Source organism: Belonocnema kinseyi, chromosome 9, assembly GCF_010883055.1.
Source record: "Belonocnema kinseyi isolate 2016_QV_RU_SX_M_011 chromosome 9, B_treatae_v1, whole genome shotgun sequence".
NCBI lineage: Eukaryota > Metazoa > Arthropoda > Insecta > Hymenoptera > Cynipidae > Belonocnema > Belonocnema kinseyi.
Genome location: NC_046665.1, coordinates 98,356,886 through 98,378,399, shown reverse-complemented (window position 1 = coordinate 98,378,399; position 21,514 = coordinate 98,356,886). Strand labels below are relative to the sequence as shown.

The following is a 21,514-nucleotide window of genomic DNA, read 5'->3' as shown; positions in this document are numbered from 1 at the left end:
TACAATTGGATAAAAAATTGTTATAAAGGATTTAATTTTTGTTTTGAGAATTAATTTTTTTATCTAAAAATATACCTTTTCCATTTTTGGTTAAAAATTGATATGTTAAATTGAAAAATGATCTTTTTCAGTGGAAATTTTCAATGTAAATTTATATTTTTCAGTTAAAAATAAAATGGTGTTGTAGAAAATTTGTATATCTTTCGGAAAAAATGTTCTCTTTTTTGGATAAAAATATAACTTGTTGAAAAATAATTTTTCTGTTTCAGGATTCACATATTTTGTTGACATATTTTGTTTGTTTTAAAATTACAGTTTTTGTTCAAAATGAATTTCTCGTTAAAAATTAATATTTTCTTGTCAAAAAATTGAATTCTTTTGTAGAAAATTCGTTTCTTTTAAACAAATTTAATCTGCTTGGGTAAAAAATACAGGTGGTTAAAAAAGAATGATTTTTATTCGTTAAGGATTCAAATATTTTATTGAAATTTTTTCTTTATTAGGAATTAATTTTTTTAAATAAAAATGTTTTTGATTAAAAATGGATATTTTTAATTGAAAACATCTTTTAAAGTAGAAAATTCGACTATATTGTTGAAAATTCATATTTTGTGGGTGAATTTAACTATTTTTAATTTCAAAATTGAAATATTGTTTGTATTGAAATCTCAACTATTACAATTTTTGTTGAAAATTCTTTAGAAAGTGTACCTATTTGGTTGAAGATTCATCTTTTTTTATTAAATATTAATCAGTTTTAATTGGGGACGCAAATATTTTGTTCGAAATTCGTATTTTTTGGATGAATTCAACTGTTTTTTATTTTAAAACTTATATCTTTTTAAATTGAAATATCAACTATTACATTTTACATTGAAAATTTGTCTTTTTTGGTAGAAAATTAATCTACTTGTTGAAACTGGAGCTATTTGGTTATAAATCAACTTTTTTTTGGGAATTCATATTTTCAGGTTAAAAATTGAAACTGTTTTGTAGAAAATTCGTCTTTTTTGGAAAACAATTATCTTTTGTGTTTGAAGATTAAAACGTTTCATTATAAATTGTTCTTTTTATTATTGAGAATTATTTTTTTATCAACTGAAAATATAAATATTCCATTTTTCTTTGAAAATCGATATTTTTAATTAAAAATCGATCATTTCCAGAGGAAAATTGAACTATATAGTTGAAAATTAATCCTTTTTGTTTATTGATTCAAAAAATTGTTAAAAATTCGTTTTTGTTGGTTGAACTCAACTGTTTTACGATTAAAATTTTGCAGTCTTTTTTTGGTTGAAATATGATTCATGGATCAAATTTTTCTTTGAGATTCATCTTAGTTTAGATGCAAATTTTACTAATGGGTTCAAAACGAATTTCTGTTGTTAAAATTTTGATTTCAGATATCTGAAATCTTCAAAAATCTTCTTGAACTTTTCCCGGAAATAAACCTAAAAAAAATTTTTTATTGAAAATTTTAATTTTTCATTAGTAACAATTTTTTTCCTCAAATCAAAAAGATACACTAGTTAAATACTACACAAGAGGTCCCATATACGAAACAGGGCCGCCTGAACCTAGTCCAATTGGAATGCACAATATTGCGCAATATACTCCACTGAGTACTCGCGCACTGCGCCTTTTCCGAGGTGACAGTTGGACATTCGGATGTGATTCTATCAGTATAGTTAGGTGAAATTTCAATTAAATCTACGATATTCGAATTCGAATCTAAAATATTTTTTTTAACTTACACAACAGCATTATCTTTATTTTTGGACCTCGAAAATGGTATCCAGCAGCAGTCGACCACTTCAGTCTTATTGTAGAAATGAGCCTTGGATTCTGGATTAACGAAAATCGCCGTATTATTTGATTCAATTAGTGGCAAGTAGTTTCCAAATTCGCAATTAATGGGACTTGCTTTTTCTATATATTTTTGAATCGCGGGGTCAAATGGATCTAAATTAGGAATTCTACATCCCTTATTTTTTACTAAAAATCCAGAGTTTTTAAATGTTAAAAAATGAGGCCTTATTTCAACGTAGTTTCCTGCAACAAACAAAAATTGTAAATAATTGTTTATAAACTATGTCTGTTGAATATTTGACCCGGGGCTTAAATTATAGGAAAATAGCCTTTTTGGGCCTAATTCTGTAATGCAATATTTTATATATGATGGGTGGCAATGTAGACCTAGATAACCAACAAAATTGGAATTTTTCAGGAGAACGAAAAAACATTCTGTAAAATCGAAATAAAAATTTAAAGATTAAACAAAAGTTCACTCCCAGACTGAAGTGTTTTTGATTTTAGCCAGAAGCATTTGATTAAAAAAGTTATCCCTTTTTGAGAAAATAAATGTGTCAGCTAAAAATTCTTAAAGTTACACTGACCAGAAATAAAAATAGGATAGGCTGCGGATTGCGACGAAAAATATAACCTTCAGTTTACGTGAAAAACAAAAACCCACTCCCAACATACTGAGTTTCTTAATGAGAAAAAAAATTTTTATATAAAAAATTGAACCAATTCCGAGTATAATAATCCAGAATTTTGCGGTTACGTTTTCACGAGTTTTCAAAAATTAGTTTTTGGTAGCGAATGAAAATCGAATTTTTAATTTTTCACAAAAATAAAAATAGGTTCCTGAAATATGGGGAAAATAAGTGAGAATAAAAAATGTCTGGACCATTTTTTGGTAGTTTTTATTTGATTTATCATTGTTTGTTTACTTTGAAAGTAATAAAACAATAAATAAATAATAAATTTGAATTTTTACACTTTAATTTGAAATTATTTTATTTCGTTTCAAAAATATTATATAATGTAAATTTTACGAGATTAAGAGTTTGGTATTTGAATATTAGTGGTCTGGAAAAATAAAAAATTGGTCAGCGTAAAGTTAAATAATTTTGAAAATTAAGTTTGGGCCCCTGACATAATATCCTTGTAATTAATTTAATTGCCTTGTATTTTTATTTCTTTTTTCAGTTACTTCTTCCTAATGATTATACATTTAGTTTAGAACTTTCTTATTTGGTTGAGATTAAAAACTTTTATTAAAAAGTCATCCTTTTTGTTTGAAATATCTACTATTACATTATTCGTTGAGAATTCATCTTATTTTGATAGAAAATTCAATTATTTGAGGTAAGGTTAAGCCAATTTCTTGAAAAAGAATTTTGTTGAAGATTCATCATTTTAATTGAGAAATCATCTTTTTGGTTGAAAATTAGTTTTTTGTTGAAGTTTAATTTTTTTAATTGAGAAATTAAATATTTCAATTAAGAGTTTAATTACTTTTTGAAATCCTTTTTATTGATTGAAGATTTAACTATTTTATTGAAAATGAACTTTTTGATTTGAAAATTCAACTGTTTTGTAAAAAATCGTGTTTTTTTTCTTGAAAATTAAAAAATTTAGTTGATGTTTTTTTGCCTATTAAATGAAAATTTTTTGGGACGAAATTCACTTCTTTTTTTGTAAATTCGTCTCTTGTAGCAGAAATCGGATATTTTTCAATTAAAAATGCAACTATTCAATTTTTTGCTAATTTTTTGATACAAGGTGGGTTGTGGGGATGGTGTTAGTCCCAGCCTTGATCTAAGGTGCAGTGTTGATCGGTGGAGATGCCGAAAGCTGACGGGGCGCTGACCGGACGCGGTCGGGGCAGACTAGTTTGTGGGCCGGTGGAAACCGAAGTCCGAGCGACGTGAAGCGGTGTTGATCGGTGAAGATGCCGAAAGCTGACAGGGCGCTGTCGGGGCAGACTGGTTTGTGGGCCGGTGGAAACCGAAGCCCGAGCGACGTGAAGCGGAGTTGGCTGGTGAGGGCGCCGACAAGGCGCTGGCGAAGCAAACTAATTTGGGCCGGTGGAAACCGATGCCCGCTAATCTCTTCTGCCGCTCGTCCAGATGTGTGGTGTCTCGGACAGACCCGAGACGAGCCCGAAGGCGATGTTCGGGAGAGGAAGAAAGGCTAGGCTCAAGAGCGAGTCACGTTAGTGGTGGCGAGGACGCTTCTTCACAACCTCAACTTCCTCGACCAGGACGATGTCATCGTCGCTGTCTTCGGGCACACGACGCTTCGAGGGTCCTGAGGGGGTGGAGGAAGCAGGAGAAGGGGAGGAAGGAGGAGTAGGAAGTCGGACGTGAAGATGAGGTGGGATGATGACCACCGAGCCTTGGGAGGTTGGGAAGAAGAGTAGGAGGGACGGCGGTCTTCTAGGCGACAATTCGCTTCGAAGGACTCACGGAGGGCTGCAAGGCGACGGCAAATGTGCGTCTGTTTTCAGGGACGGCAGCGGCGTTTTTGATTAGGACCAGGCATAAATGAAGGATGAGGAGTCTTCAGAAAGAGAGAGATTCGCAGGGAGCATCGGGGCTGTTTGCAAGCTGACCGATCCCGTTGAGAAGAGAGAAGAGTTCGAGGGTTGCGGGGCTGTTTTTCAAGCTGACCGACCTCTTGAAAAGAAAAGTTCGAGGGTTGCGGGGCTGTTTTCAAGCTGACCCACCTCTAGTGGAGAAACAGATTCGAGGGTAGCGGGGCTATTTGCAAGCTGACCGACCTCTAGTATAGATGCGAGGGTAGCGCGGCTGTATTTCAAGCGGACCGACCTCTAAGAGAGAGAGAGAGAGAGAGACTCTAGGATAGATAGGACGTAGGTTTGGCATGTAGGAGAAGGAAAGAGAGAGCAAGAGCTCGACGGGGCTATTAAAGCAGACTGCCACTAAGGAGGACGGTGGAGATAGATTAAAAATAAACTGAAATTGATTTAAATATTAATACTCTATTGGTCAGAAAGTGAAACAAGATCGAAATGTTCTCTTAGGATGGTGAGTCCGGAGAGATTGTCGGAGCGAGAGTGCATCGTTCGGGTCGATGCACCCGTCTTTTAAACAGTGGTCCCGAGAGGCTGCCGGCCGTTGGTTGGCGCGGGGCACTCGGCGAATCGCCAGAGAGGTGGAGGGGCGTTTCGGACGCCTCGGCACCCCTTTCTCTTTGGTCTGTTCGCGCGCAGGCGGCAACTTTTCAAACGCACGGTAGCGTTCCAAAATTTCCGCCGTTTGTAAGCCTCGGTAAAATCGTAACTCCGCAATGAGTATGATTTTTTTTCTAGCGAAATTTTGAATCGCAGTAAAGCGGCATAAAGTCGGGGTTAAGAATACACAAAAACGAAGCAAGCTTGAAATAAAAATAAAAATTTGCAGTAACGACGTGAAGGTAAAAGAACCTTGAATTAAAACGAAAGAAAATGACATGAAAATAAAATACGAAAAAGAAACTTAAATTAAAATCAAGGAAAATGGCACAAAAATAAAATACGAAAAGAAACTTAAATTAAAAATCAAAGAAAATGATATGAAAATCAAAGAAAATGACATAAAAATAAAATACGACAAAAGAAACTTAAGTTAAAATCAAAGAAAGATGATATAAAAACGAAATACGACAAAAGTCGATAGAAACTTAAATTAGGAATGAAAGAAAATGGCATAAATTCAAAATAAAATAAAACGATGACAACTCAAAAAAAAAACATAATAAAAATTAAGAGTACAAGAAAACGAAATAGATATGATAAAATGTACAAGAAAATTTATACTATATCGCGCGCGATACTTATTCTAACGGAGATTAATCTCTTTTGCTCGGCCTTTCCCCGGAATTTAAATTAAAATAATACTAAAGAGGAAAAAGAAAAAATCGTATTTTTGTTTTAATTTTGATTTCGAGAGGATTGCGTATTATCAACGTAAGGTTGGCAGCCGCTGTCAGCTTTCCTCGCGAGGATAGAGGAGTGAGAGAGAGAGAAGGCACTTAGTTTGATGAGTCACGGTCACGCTGGCCAGGCTAGCCATTGGACGGGGAATCCTTCCCGTGCAGCTGCCGACCAGATGGCCTTTATGGCTTCTCTCGCCCTTTCTCCCATTGAGTCTAAGACTCACAAGGTTAGGCAAGGTCGTAAAGAGACCATTAGAAAGCAATTAGGCTGGAAACTTGTCCCACCTTGGGTTTACGTGAGTAATCACGAGCGGGGATTTATTCCAGAAAATTGCTTGCTGATGGCTCTCAACTCTATGGGACCGAAGTGGACTATATAATTTTTTTATTAAAAATTTAGCTCTTTGGGTAACATTTAAACCACTTTGTGAATTTTTCATTTAAAACTTATCTCTTTGGTTGAAACTATAATAATTTAAAAATATATATTCAAAATTTATTTTTTACTTCCTCTATTGCTGAAAAACAAATCTTTTTGATTAAAACTACCTCGTTTTTGGTTAAAACTGCAACTTCACGATTGTACATGAACTTTTTTGTTCAAAAGTCATATTTTTTTAGTTGAAAATACAACTGTTTTACAAAAAAATTCGTTTTTTGGTTGAAAATTCCACTGTTTTTTCGAAAATTCATCTATTTGTACAAAAAATTCCTACTTTTTGAATTGAAGATTCATTTTTATGATTGTTTTTTATGTTGTTGATTGATTTTTATGTTGTTAGAATTAAACTGCCAGCAAAAAATTGAATTATTTCGTTTAAAATCCAACTGTTATCGGTTGAAGTTTAATCTTTTTGGTTAAAAATTGGATCATTTGGTTGAAATTTCTTCTCCTTAGGTCGAAAATTCCACAATACCATAAAGTTTTGTTAAAGTTGAAAAAATTGAGAGGCCCGAAATATTATGGATTGTTGCGTCGTGATTTTTAACCGTAGTTAAATAAAAAATCACCAGAAAACAGTTTTTTAACCAAAAAATCAGACTTTGATGGCGTACGAGAAATTTCGCATATGACCCTTTTTTTGTTCTGCTACACCTGTTTTTTCCACGATGTTTCATTAAAAACATTTTTGCAGGTAAATACAAGTATCGGGAAAAATGTTTTTTTTTGCCCAGGAAAACCTGGAAAAATTCTGGAATTTTTTTCCAATAAACGCTGGGCACTTTGTGTGCTAGACCATTATTCGATGAAAAAACTATAAAAAGAATAATAATAAAAAATACCGTAGTTTTTGAAGAATTTTGATGCAATGAACTCATTTATAAAAAATGTTGATTATCTAGTTCTGTATAATTTGATTATTATTGAAGTAAATTTGGCAAGTATTAAACACTATTTTAATAATTGAAGCATTTTCACAATTTTGTTGATTGAGCAAATAATAAAAAGAGGGAGCGGACTAGAGCCTCTGTGAAGTTAGCTGACAAGCAAAGCTCGGCTCTCACATTCGGAGAATCGTCGGCCTAGAAGATAGGGGAGGGTGCCTGTGAGAGCCGAACTTATCTTGTGAGAGCCCAGTTGAGCTAATGAGAGTCGAGCTGCATTTATGAGAGCCGAGCTGTGTTTATGATGCCGAGCTGCACTTATTAGAAGCGATATGTGCTTCTCAGCCAACCTTACAATGGCTTTAATCCGTTCCCTGAATATAAATAATGAAAATATGTACCGGGATTAGTGTTATTTGCGATTGGTATAACCCTAAATTGTCGTATAGTTACACTATTTATTGCAATTAAATATGTCAGTAAGAATATTATTAGTCCTATCAGCCATTTTCGGAGATGGATGCTGTTTACTATGCATCCAAATTCCTTACACTTGTTCATTTGACATTCATTTTGAAAATTTCTATTATGGGCATGGATGAGTTTCTGAAAATGAAAAAAAATTTTTGTTATAATATTCTGGAAATTGTTTTATAATTAGAAGCATTTTATCAATTAACTTACCGTGTTCAGAAGCCGGGTTTTGGGCATACCACACGATTCGAAAAGGTCGTGGATTTACCAAACTTGGATCTATTTTTGAATGAGCATTTTTATGTGAAATATTTTATTTTGTATTTCGTTTATTGTAGACCGTCATTCGATGTGAATTGTTTTATGTATTGAGGTTTTAACTGATGGTGATAATATCTGAAAATTTATTTATTTTACATTTTTTTCATAGTTACTTTCAATTTGTAAATATACGAATAATCCTATCTAATCATATCCTGTATAAAAAAAGGTTTAAAGACATTCTAGCTTTGAAGATTTTTAAATATGTCGAAAAAGAATTTGGAAGATTTTAACACATTTTTTTGTAGCATTTTTAAAACTATTTTAAAAACTTTGAATTATTTCAAAAGATATTTCAAATTTTTTAGAAGTGTTAAAAAGATCCAAACATGATTTAAAATTTAGAAATATATCAAGACATTTGAAACAAAATACTTGACAAAATGTAGATTTTTCAAGATTTTAAAATAAAATTTGCAATTGTTTATCTAGATTGTAGGGAAATTTTAGATTCATTGTTTATTTTGATAAATTAATTTCAAGAAAAGATTTTAAAACATTTTAAAACATTTGAGATGATTTTCTAAAATTTCAAAAAAGAATGTTAAAGATCTTAAGGCAAACTTTTTCAAGTTTGAAAAATTACAAAAATTTAGAAAAAAGTTCAAATAATTTAAAAAGATTTATAAAAGTTTTTAGAAATTTAGAAAATAATTTGAAATTAAGAAATATATACCGATTATATATTTATAATCATACATATTGTTCTTTATCTTAAAAAATTTATTCGAAGAGAATTTTTAACAAGATTCTCGAACATTACAAAAGATTTCCGAAGTTTTGAAAAGATACAAAAATAATTTCGACTTAAAATGATTTGAACAATTTTTTCAAATTGAACTTCTTTGACAAATTTGAACCAAAAACTTAGAATATTTTAAGAATTTTAAAAACTTTTAAGGGAATACAAAGGTTTTTTTTTAAGATTTCTAGGAAAATTTTTAATAAGTTGTTATTTTACAAAATTTATTTAAAGGCTGTTTAAAAAGATTTAAAAAGATTTTAAACGATTTTCGAAATTGTCAAAAAAAATCTGAAAGATTTTCTAATTTTGCACAATTTTTTTTAAATTTCAGGAAAAATTCGACTCAGTTTTTTCAGGATTTTGAAAAGTTTCAAGATGAATTTTTTTTTAAGATTCCTGGGAATATTGAAAGTTATTCTTCATCTTGAAAAATTAATTTGAAGAGAATATTTAACAAAATTTTTTTTTTGACACAAACATAATTTTAAACTTGAAAAGATCTCAAAAAATTAAAAATAAAATGTAGATAATTTAAGACCTGGAACCATTAACTTGAAAGCCTTTTAAGACTTTTGAAAGGTTTCAAGAAAATACAATTTTTTTTTAAGATTTGTGGGAAAGTTTTCAATACATTTTTATTTTGCAAAATTTATTTCAAGAATCATTTTCCAAAAAGATTTTTAAAAATTCTAGGAGATGTTAACAAAAGAATCTAGAAGATCCGAATAATTTAAAAATATGTTCAAAAGACTTCAAAAAATCTGAAATAAAATGTAAATTTTTAAGATTCCGAAATTAAATTTTGAAGTTTTTTCAAGATTTTGAAGTTTTTTCAAGATTTTGAAAAGTTCCAAAATATAAAAAAATTGTCTTAACATCCCGGGGAATATTAAAATTAATTCTTTATATCGACAAATTATTTTGAAGAGAATATTTAACAACATTTTTAAACTTTACAAAAGATTTCCGAAGCTTTGAAAAGATACAAAAATCATTGTAAACTTAAAAATGATTTCAATAAATTTATAAAAAATATAGTTTTCGAAGATTTCGAAATACAATTTAAAAGTTTTTTCAACATTTTGAAAAGTTCGAAAATAATAAAGAAATTTCTAAAGATACCTTGAAATAGTTATAGTCATACTTTATTTTTTCCATTAATTTTAAGAGAATATTTAAAATGATTTTAAAATATGACGAAAGATCTCCCAAATTATCAAAAACGAATCTGGAAGATTTCAAGGGGCATAATTCGAGAAGACTTATTTAAAATGTTTCTAAATTTTGAACAGATTAAAAATATTCTAAAACTCAAAAAATTATAAACTATTGTTAAATGTTTTCCAAGCATCAAAAAAAGTCCTTAATGTCTTTCAATCCTATTTTTTTCTGAAATTGTATAAAATCCTATAGAAAAAAGACAAGAATATAACATTTTCTGGATACTCTTTCAACATATCTGAAACGATCGACAGTTCTTTTTGAATGTTTTAGAAAAAGCTAGGAAAATTATATTTGCATGACTTTAAATCCAACAAACAAAGAAACTTACAAAACAAATATTTACTAGAAATTTATATTTTTTATTAAACTTTATTTTTCCGTTAAAATTATAATTTGCCTAAAATTTCCTTTCTTTCCCGACTAAAAATATTTTTTGTTTATGAAATTTAACAGTTTTGTTGAAATTTATACTTTTATAATTTTCTTTGAGAATTCATCTTTTCTGGCAAATAATTTTACTACTTGTTTAAAAATTAAGTTACTTTTTTAAAAACTTACTTTTTTTGTTGAAGATTCGTAATGACAGAAAATTAATATTCTTGAACTCAAATATAAACTTTTACATTTTTCGTTGAAAATTAATATTTTTTGTTTGAAAATTTAACGATTTGATTGAAGATTAATTTTTTGGTATGAAATTTGGGTTTTACATACCGGTAAATTTTGAAAAATTTAAAAAAAAATTTATTAATCTTAGGAAAATTATAGTTATATAATATTAAAAACAAATGAAAGTAACAAAATGAAATATTATTTGAAATTGTTATTTCTCATTGAAAATTATTTTTTCAGTGAAATCAAAAAGTTACACGTGCGCATAGCGCGCAATCGATGATGCTGTCTAATAAAATTGATGGAACGAAACTCTCGCACTCATTTTTGAATATTTGCTAAATAACTTATTGGTTTCATGACTTTAAATTGGCATTTAAATTGGAAATTATTCCTTTATAATAAAGGACACAATTCTGGTATAAACTATTGATCAAATGTTTAAAAAATGACAAAAAGCTTCCACTTTACATTATTAATTTATTAATTAAAAATCTCCAGAACAGGAATTTTATTTGATGAAATAATTTAATTTTTAATGTTTCTAAACATTATTAATAAAATACAACATACTTTTTAATATTGGAATATAATTTTATTCTAAAGGATCAATTTTCAACCTTGAACATTTCATAATATGTCAAAAAAATGGAATGTTAGGACAATTTTTTTTTTCTATTTTTGGGCAGGATTTACAATTTTGTTAGAAAAACTTTAAATTATTTCAAATTATTTCATTACGAAATTTTATTTTAAGAGAAATTTTTAAAATATTTCAAGACATTCCAAAATATTTCGAAAATTGTCAAAAAAGAATCAGAGATTTTAAGGCAATTTTTTTAATTTTGCAGGTTTTTTTACTTTTTATAAAAAATTTGTATGATTTAAAAAGATGTTTAGAAGGTTTTAAAAAATGTCAAAAATAATTAAAAATGGGAATAGCTTTCAAAAGACTTAAAACAGAAACTAAATTTTTTAAGTTTTAAAAAGTTTCAAGGTAATAAACAAATTTTCGTATAATCACTAGAAATATTTACAGTCATTATTTATTGAAAAAAGTTAATTGAAAGAAAATATTTAAAAAGATCTTAAAATATTATAAAAACTGTCAAAAACCAAGACGGAAGATTAATAAATTATTTTAACAATTTTTCAAAAGTCGATTTTTGAAGATTTTGAAATAAAATTTTTATGCTCTTATGGATTTCGAAAGGTTTGAAGAAAATTATTTTTTTCCTTAAGATTCCAAGAAAATATTAAAAAATATTTTAAATGATTCCTTGACGTTTCGAAAAAGAAGCTGGAAGATTATAAAACAACAATTTTCAAACTTTTAGAAAAAAATCGAATAAGTTAAGGAGATATTTAGAAGATTTGAAAAGATAGTTTTAAAAAGATTTCGAACCTAAATCTTAAAAGCATTTTTAAAATTTTGGAAGATTTCATGAGAATAGCAAAATGTCCAAATTTCAGGATTTCAAAACCCTTTTCTTTAGACTACTGGAAAAATTTCAAAGAATTTTTAATTTTGCAAAATGTTGCTTAGTAGAATATTTAAAAAGATTTCAAAACATTCCAGAAGATTATCAAAATTAAAAAAAAAACAGCCTGGAAGATTTGAAGGCAATTTTTTAATTTTGCAGAATTTTAAAAAAAAAGTAAGGAAAAAATTCCAATCAATTTAAAGATTTTTAGAAGTTTAAACAATTTCAATTATAGTTCAAAATTGGAAAATATTTTTAAAAACTTAAAACAAAATGTAAATTTTTGCAGATTTTGATAGGTTTCGAGGTAATCAAACAATTTTCCTAAGATTAATGGTACTATGTTTCTAATATCACCTGCTACATTTTTAGCTGAAAATTCTTCTTTCTTTTCTTTTAAATCAACTTTTTTTGCTGAAAAATCATATTTCCGAGTTGAAAATTAAACTGTTATGTAGAAACTGTACCTTTTTCGTTAGAAAGTTAATGCTTTTGGTAGATATTTAATCTTCCTTATTTAAAAATGCAACTCGTTGAAAATTATTAGGTTTTTTTAAAACTTAAATTACTTTCTTAAAAAGTCATTTTTTATTTGATGATTCATCAATACATTTGAAAATTCATCTTTTTTGTTTAAAATTTGAACGACATGGTTAAACTTGGACTACTTTGTCAAAAAGTCGTTTTTTTAAGATACATAATTTTTTTTTTAAATCTATATCTTTGGTTCAAAATTTAACTACAGTCAAACCTCGATTCAGTGATCCTTATAATGGTCTACCTGTGTAACTGAGTCATGACTTCTCGACCGTTCACCCGAAGCGGAAGGCACACGCGAATAAGCACGATGGCGAGCTTGCGTCGACCAGCAGAGGGAATCTGAAGCCGACGGTACTGAGTGGATTATTTCGTGTGATCAAATGAGTTTGTCTTTGACATTGATAACAGCGCCATTTGCCACAAGAATATATATCACAAAGAAGAAGTATTGGATAGACAGAGATAGAGAGAGAGTATGATCGTTTCGAAAAGAAAATACCTGTCATTGGAAAAAAATCGGATCGTCTCTGTCTATCTCACAAAATGGAAAAAGATGCCTGATGGACTTCAGAAATCGGGAATCTCAACGTCCAACTTTAAACTGTTGACGTGAGAATAGTGAAAACTGTGTTTCTCTTGAACAATTAATTTAATATTTACAAAAATAAGTGATTTTCTATTTATTAACTTCTTCGTATGCCTGGTTATGAAACAGTGTAAAATTCGTTATATGCGATAATGCAGAAGTGCTTGCTTTCCCACTTAAAGTGTTGACGTCCGGTATTTTGGTGAAAATAGTGATGTTTTTTGGATACTGCTGTCTTCGAATGGTTTAAGCAAACGAGAAACAAGTGATTCCGTAGCTGGACCGATTATTCAAGAGAAAGCTGCTTTTTTAACGAAATGCTCAATGGCCCGCAAATGTTTTAAGTACGTAAGCATAAAAGACATTTATTTTAACGATTAACAGCAAAATTTCTTCCACGTTTCCGTTAAATATTTAATTTACCCTTGTCTCCGTATTAGAAAAACAATTTTAAAAAATATTTGTTACCAAGCAGTAAAATCCATCTGTAACGGTCCATACGCCCCTGACTGAGATCCTGAATTTTTGTTACAGTCAGTCCCAAAATTCACACTAAATCCAGGTTTGACTTTATTTTGTTTGAATTGGTCTTTTTGTTAGAAAATTAATCCTTTTGGTTGAAATTTCATTTATTTGGTTGGAAATTGACCTATTTGGTTAAAAATTCAACTGCTTTATTGAAAATGGGTCTTTTTCGCTTGAAAATTTAACTATCTTGGTTTTCTTATATTTTGTTTTCCGTTTAAAATTGATATTGTTAATAAAAAATCATCAGAAGTTAAAGTATCAGTTTTCTTTGTTGTAAAAAAAATTGTCCTTGTTTTTATTTTTTTATTGTGAATTTTGTACTATAATCTCTTCGCAATAAGTCAGAATCAATAAAAATTTTAATGACACAATTTTTAATCCCGATTATTCAATTCAATCGCGAGTTGCATGTTTTTTAATTATTAGAGTCGAGGCATATTGAATGGCCTCAACAATATACAAATCTAATTTATCAAACCGGGCGGAACTTGTTATCGCTGAAACCTGTCATCTGCACTGAATCGCTTTTCATGCTTTAAAAATATCTGCCGCGAAAGAAGATATTTTAGTTACTCTTAAAATTTCATTTCAATATATTTTTCAAATGTAATAATAATTTTTAAAAATTTGAATTTAATCATTAAACTTAAATATTTGCTTTTTTTATTGTTTTCACAGGTTGAAATTGTGTTTATAAATTAGAAGTTTCAAAATAACATTAAATCTAATTTTTTAAACGAATTTTTCATCTCGTAAATAAATTCGTTTAAACTTTCAATTATTAAAATTTTTTAAATAAAGCATAAAAAAATCTCAGAATCTATTCATAAACTACATACTGCCTGTTATCAGTGACTACCTACCAAAATTATTATCTTCTTTTCAACAAAAATTATAATTGTGGCAAGTACATACCTGGATTCTCCAAATTTCCGTTTCACCATTTTCAAATATTTCTTTTAGATTTCTTTTTGTAATTTATTTTGAAGAACTTTTTAGGCTTAAAATTAAGTCTTAGATTCGCCCACTTTTGTTCACTTAAAAAAAAAACTGTTTTATGGTTTTTGAGAGGCCGAATCAATTTTACTTGACTGGAGGGTAGTAAAGTAGTTAAAAAAAAATAAACTTCTCTGCAGAAGACTTCTAGGCCTAGATTTGACGAGTATAATTGTATGTCGCGAGTCGTCCGGGAAGCTCGAATGTGGTCGATACAGCAGCGCGCGCGCCTCTCGCTGCACTCCCAATACGTACTCGTACCAGGATTTAATACTATTTTTCCCCCTCTTGCATCTATCCCTACTTTTCACTTTTTCGGAATAGACATTTTTAAATGTATGCTCCACACATATACTAATCAGCTTCCCTCTTCCTTATTATCAATTATTTCATTTTTTTCGTCCCTTTATTTCCTGGGCTCATAATTTGCTACCTGAAATATCGAAATCGATATATCTGCAGATATAGAAACTCCTTGACATTTTTTCTTTTAGGCATTTTTATTGAGGTGAAGGGAGAACCTTTTCATTACATTTTTTTTATAACTGGTGGAGGATAATTTTTTATTTTTTCAGATTTTTATCGAGTTGGAAGGAAGGAGTTTCGATTTATAATTTTTTCTGAATTTGAAGAGGAACATTTTTTTAAAAAGATTTTTATTGATTTAGAAGGTTGGAGATTTTGGTTTTAATATTTTCTGAATTGTAAAAGGAACATTTTTTTGTTATTAAGATTTTCATCAAGTTCGAAGCGAGGACACTGGGGTTTTCCGAACATTTTTTTCCCAAGTTTTTCTAAACGGGAAGAGGCTTCTTTTGTTTTTCACATTTGTATTGAGTTTGAAGGAAGGAAATTAAAAAAGAAAAGTTTTTCTAAACTGGAAGAGGAATATATTTTTTTTATCTTTTAGATTTTAATCAAGTTGGAAGGGAGGAAATTTTAGTTTTAATATTTTCTGAATTGGAAAAGGAACATTTTTTTGTTTTGAAGATTTTTATCGAGTTGGAAGAGAGGAAATTTTTGTTTTAAAGTTTTTATGAACTGGAAGAGGAACATTTTTTTTTTATTTTTAAGATTTTATTCAAATTGGAAAAAGTGAAACTTTTGTTTTCAAGTCTTTGTAAATTGGAAGAGGCTTTTTTAAACGATTTATATCGAATTAGAAAAGAGAAAATTGCAGTTTTAATATCTGAATTGGAAGTGAAGCATTTGCTTATGTTTCAGATTTTTTTCAAGTTGGAAAAAAGGAAATTTTTGTTTTCAAGCTTTTGTAAAGTGGAAGATGCACTTTTTTGATTTTTACGATTTTTATCAAATTAGAAAATGGAAAATAATGGTTATAATATTTTCTGAATTGGAAGAGGAACTTTTTTTATTTTAAAGATTTTTATCAATTCGAAAGGAAAGAAATTTTTTCCAATTTTTTGCCAACTGTAATAGGCATTCTGTTTCAAAACTTTTTTTATTGATTTGGAAGGGAGGACATTTCGGTTGTCAATTTTTTCTAAATTTGAAAAAGGACATTTATTTGGTTTTAAGATTTTTATCGATTTGGAAGAGCGAATATTTCGATTTCAATATTTTCTAAATTAGAAAAGAAAGAAGGAAGAAGGGACAAAAATTTTTTTCAACATTTTTGTAAACTTAAAGAGGCACTTTTGTTTTTTACGATTTTTGTCAAATTGGAAGAGAAAAAATTGCAGTTCTAATTTTTTCTGAATTGGAAAAGGAACTTTTTCTAATTTTTACAATTCTTATAAAGTTGAAAGGAACAAAATTTTTGTTTTCAAATTCTTATAAACTGGAAGAGGAAGAAACGAAATTTTTGGTCAAAAGTTTTTGTAAACTGGATGATGCACTTATTTTGTTTTCAACATTTTTATTTGCTCAGACGGAGAAAACCTTTCTTATTAATTGTTATTTTTTTAATGAAAAAGGCCAATTTTGTTCTTTTTAACATTTTTTTTATATACGAGGAGCAAATTCTATATTTTTTAAATTAAGTTACAAGGGTTGATCTTTTTATTTTCTATTTTAAACTGAATTGGAAGAGGAACTTGTTTTATTTTTCACATTTTTATTAATGTGAGTTAAAATGGAGGATTAGTTTTAAATCAGAACTTTGAAAATAATATTAAAAAAATAATTTCTCAACGAAAAATGTAATATTTGATAATTTCACCAAATAGGTTTAATTTTCAACCAAGACCATTTTTATTATGCAATAAAGAAAAAAATCTAATCCAAAATGTTGAATTTCCAAGCTAAAGAGACAAATTTCATGCAATATTTTTTCCTAACTAAAAAGTCAAAGAGAAGCTGAAAATTTCAAAAAAACCTGAAACTTTCTAGCATTATTCTAACAATAATAACTTTTCGAAACAATCATGTTTAATAAATTGCTTTAATTATTACCTCGCTCTAAGAGAAAAGTTGACAATAAATGGAAAATAAAAAAAAAACAACTATCTAGCGTCAATGTAGAAGAAGATAGTTATAAACAATAGAAATTTGTTTAAAAAACTATTTTTGTCGCCTTAAATTATTTATTACTTTACTAAATAAAAATTCGGTATAAAGTTAAAATTTTTAGAAGAAACTGTAACTATCTAGCATTAATAAAGAAGAAGATAACTATAAACAATAATAATTTGTTTAAATAATTACTTTCACTCAATTGAATGAATTATTGATTTATTCCAAGTGAACAGCGAACAAATAGTTATCAAATTGTTCAAAATAGACAAATAGTGCCTATATACGTATAAGGCGTTATGCTTATTCGAATTGAGGACCTTTTTTTCTCATCGTTTAGGATAATATTGCATATTGTTTCCTCACCCTTTTCATCAAATTCCATATTTTTTGTTTTATTCACATTAATTTTGAGGCCAATGTTCTTCATGTTTGTATTCAATTCGCTAAACTTTCTTTGCAAGTCGTCGATTGACTCTGCCATAACATCATCACCTGCTAACGCTAACCCACGTACCCTCACTGTCCCGGGATCCACAACTTCTTCGCCAACAAGGGCCATTCTTAGACACTTGTCCATGAATATAATAAATAGCCATGAGGTCATAACGCATCCTTGCCAATTGATTATGCGATAACAACCTCATCATCTTTAAACGCGAACCCACGTACCCTCACTGTCCCGAGATTCACAAATTCTTCGTCGAAGAGGGACATTCTCTGATACTTTTTCATGGATATAATATATAACCATGAAAGCATAAAATATCGTTGTCGATTGACTCTGTCACAATGAACTTAATATCTGTGAACGCTGACCCACGTACCCTCACTGTCTCGAGATCCACAACTTCTTCGTCGAAGAGGGCCATTCTTAGACACTTGTCCATGAATATAATAAACAGCCATGAGGTCATAACGCATCCTTGTCAATTGACTCTGCCATAACAACCTTATCATCTGTGTACGCTAACCCACGTACCCGCACTGTTCCGAGATCCACAACTTCTATGTCTATGAGGAGACACTGACTCCGCATTCGTGGATAGTCAAACAGTTCAAAGAAATGAAAACAAAAAAATGTTAAGCTGAAATTTCTGCAAAAACTTCATTCGTATTTCGCGTCATTTACCTTAAAATTTGAATTTTCTATTTTAGATATAGTTTTTTCTTTAAATAACACCAAAATGACACCTTGAATGAAAAAAATGGTTTTGAGAAAAATTATAGAACTCTTCAAAAACTATACTTGCCCCTTAAAACTTTATCCCGCAGTTTGCTATGAAATATGAATTTTTTTCACAGTATTTTCGATACTTATAAAACCAAAATGACAAGTTCTATCAAAAAATGGTTTTCAAGCATTTTTTAGAAATGTTTAAAAGCTATAATTTTTTTAACTCCGCTGAGATTCGAACCAGCTCTGACAGATTGCCAGTTGCATAAAATGCCAGAGCAGTAGCCAGCCCGCATCACATGTCTCAGGCCTGGGTTCGAATCCCAGCTCGTTTTCTATTGCCTTCTTTACCTCTGTATAAAATAATTCTTTTTTTTTCTCTGTTTTCAAATTACACGTTATAAGAAAATCCAACTAGTTTTGGTTGAAAGTTAATTTTTTTGGTTCTAAATTTTTTTAGTTCAATATTAAATTATTTTGTTAAGAATTTAAGAGTTTTTTTATGAGTCATTCTTCTTGGTTAAAAATTCAACGGTGTTGTTGAAAATTCGTATTTTGGCTTGCAAATTCAACTATTTAATGCAAATTCTGTCCTTCTTCACTCAAAATTTGGTTGTTCTTGAAAATTTAACTATTTTCTTGAAATTTCATATTTTTGGTCTGAAAATTGATTGTTTTGAAAATGTATTTTTTTTCTTTAAATTCATAATTCTTGGGTTAAAAATTGAACTGTTTTTCACATAATTCGTTTTTTTTTGTCTTGAAAATTGAAACATTTGTTTGAAAATTCATGTATTCTGTTGAAAAACAACTTTTTGGTTGAGGATTCAACTATTCCAATGATAAAGATCTATTGTTATTATTGTTGTTGTTTTGTTGAAAGTTCATCTTTTTTTCTTAAATTCAACGGGTTTAAAAATCCTTTTTTTTTGTTAAAAATTATTTTTAAAGTGAACATTAACTTTCGTGTTGAAAATCATCTTTTCGGATTTAAAAGTCAACTGCTTTCTAAAAAATTAGAAAATTGTTGAAAATTTGATATTTTTGGAAGAAAATAAATCTTGTTTGTTAAAAATTCATCTATTTGGTGTGGGATTCAATTATTTTGTTCAAATGTGAATTCTTGTTGAATTTATCTCCATGACATTTTTTTTGTGAAAAGTAATTTTTTTAACTAAAAATTTAATTATTTCATTTTTTCTATACAAGAGATCTAAAAATCATTCTATAAAATCGAAATGATCATTTGAAGATAAGAGGGAAATCTACTTGCGAGATATTGTGCTACTGATTTACGTAAACGCAAAATAATTTGATTAGAAAAAGTTATTTACTTTCGGAGAAATATGTGATGCGTCAGTCGACAATCTGAAAATGACACACTGACCAGAAGTTGGAACATACTCGGCTGCGGATTGGGATAAAAAATATAATTTCCAATTTAAATCTAAAAATAAATACGCAATTCTAGATGCTCAATTTCTGAATGTGTATAAAAAATGTTACAGATTTTTCCCCATTTTTTAAAGAATTCTTGTTTTTCTGGTTTTGAATCAACTTAACCCTTTTCCCCCTTTTTCATGTTATCATTTCTGCTAGTATATCTTTTGGTTCAGAAATAATTTCATTTGGTTGAAATTGTTATTATTTTTCAGAAAAAACTATAGTTGTTAAAATAAAAAATACAAAATAAACAAAATGCATTTTGTTGAAAAGTTTTACTTTTTGGTCAAAAATTTAGCTAATTGTTTAAAGTTTAAGTAATTTGCTAAAAATAAATTTGTTTGGTTAAAAATTCATATCTCCAGTCAAAAATGTAAAATTTTTAGAAATGTAATCATCTTGGCTGAAAAATCATCTTTTGTGTTGAATCAGGTTGAATGTTGAACGTTTTTGTTGAAAATTTATTTTTCATTAAGATTTGCCATTCAAGTTGAAAATTCAAATTTTTTCAGGAAAATTCAACTATTTGGTTACATTTTTTAAAATTAAGAAATAATTTTTGAAACTAAAAAAGTAAGTATACTATATTTCGTTGAAAATTGAAATATTTAAATTAAATTTGATCTTTACAAGTTAAATATTCATGTATCCTATAGTTGAAAGCAGGTCACAGCTTCCCATAGAGTGATAGAAAAGTGAAACAGGCACGCACGTTCGAGGTAGCTCGTTTATGGCTTTTGGCATCTATTTCATCTTCAAGCATTGTAATTACTTAAACAATTTTCATAAATATCTCTCCTTTAAAGAATACGTTTCATTTATTATGTTGCGTTGTAAATATACAAAAACTATTAATTATTCAAACAATTTTAATTTAAAAATAAAGGGTTTGACTTTTTTTTATGAGTGAATTTGTTCACGGAGTCAACTCATTCTTTTCTATGTTACTTTACAAAAGAACTATAAACTATTTTAACCATTTTAATTAAAAAATTAAGAGTTTACCCTTTTTTCTACAAGTAAATTTGTTTACGGAGTCAACTAAGAATGTCTATCCGATGACTCTTTTCTAGGTTGCTTTGTAAATTTACAAGAACTAATGATTAATTAAACAATTTTAATTTTAAAATTAAGAGTTTACCCTTTTTTACAAGTAAATTTAGTTACGGAGTCAACTAAGAATGTCTATCGGATGATTTTTTTTCTATATTGCTTTGCAAATTTACCAGAAGTATTAATTATTTAAAAAATTTAAAGTTTTGGCTTTTTTCTACAAGTAAATTTGTTTGCGAAGTCAAATAAGAATTTCTATCGGATGACTCTTTTCTATATTGCTTTTAAAATTTACAAGAACTGTTAATTCTTTCAACAATTTTAATTAAAAAGTTAAAACTTTGGCATTTATCCTACGATTCAATTTGTTTACGGCTTCAAACAAGAATGTCTATCCGATGACTCTTTTCTAGGTTGCTTTGTAAATTTACAAAAACTAATGATTATTTAAAAAATTTTAATTAAAAAATTAAGAGTTTACCCTTTTTCTACAAGTAAATTTGTTTACGGAGTCAAATAACAATGTCTAATCCATGACTCTTTTCTACATTGCTTTTCAAATTCACAGGAACAGTTAATTATTTAACAATTTTAATTGAAAAATTAAGAGTTTTACCTTTATCCTACGAATCAATTTGTTTTCGGAGTCAACTAAGAATGTCTATCCGATAACTCTTTACTAGATTGCTTTGTAAATTTAAAAGAACTAATGATTATTTAAACAATTTTAATTAAAAAATTAAGAGTTTGCCCTTTTTTCTACAAGTAAATTTGTTTACGGAGTCAACTAAGAATGTCTATCT

General features: G+C 28.7%; 1 protein-coding gene across 3 annotated transcripts in view; it reads right to left on the bottom strand.

Annotated features, from left to right (window-relative positions):
• The window catches only part of LOC117180217, a 19,492-nt gene extending 4,959 nt beyond the window's left edge, over positions 1-14,533 (bottom strand). Inside the window, exons 1-4 of one of the 3 annotated variants that reach the window (XM_033372602.1) lie at positions 14,483-14,533; positions 7,738-7,923; positions 7,455-7,659; positions 1,755-2,052 (exon numbers count right to left, since the gene is read on the bottom strand). In XM_033372602.1, the coding sequence (XP_033228493.1) occupies positions 1,755-2,052; positions 7,455-7,659; positions 7,738-7,764 (530 nt within the window). In that variant the 5' untranslated portion in view covers positions 7,765-7,923; positions 14,483-14,533. Of the gene's footprint in view, positions 1-1,754; positions 2,053-7,454; positions 7,660-7,737; positions 7,924-12,664; positions 12,784-14,482 lie in introns of those variants that run through there. The other 2 variants (XM_033372603.1, XM_033372604.1) reach the window with 2 other exon arrangements.
• Between the last annotated feature and the right edge of the window lie 6,981 nt (positions 14,534-21,514).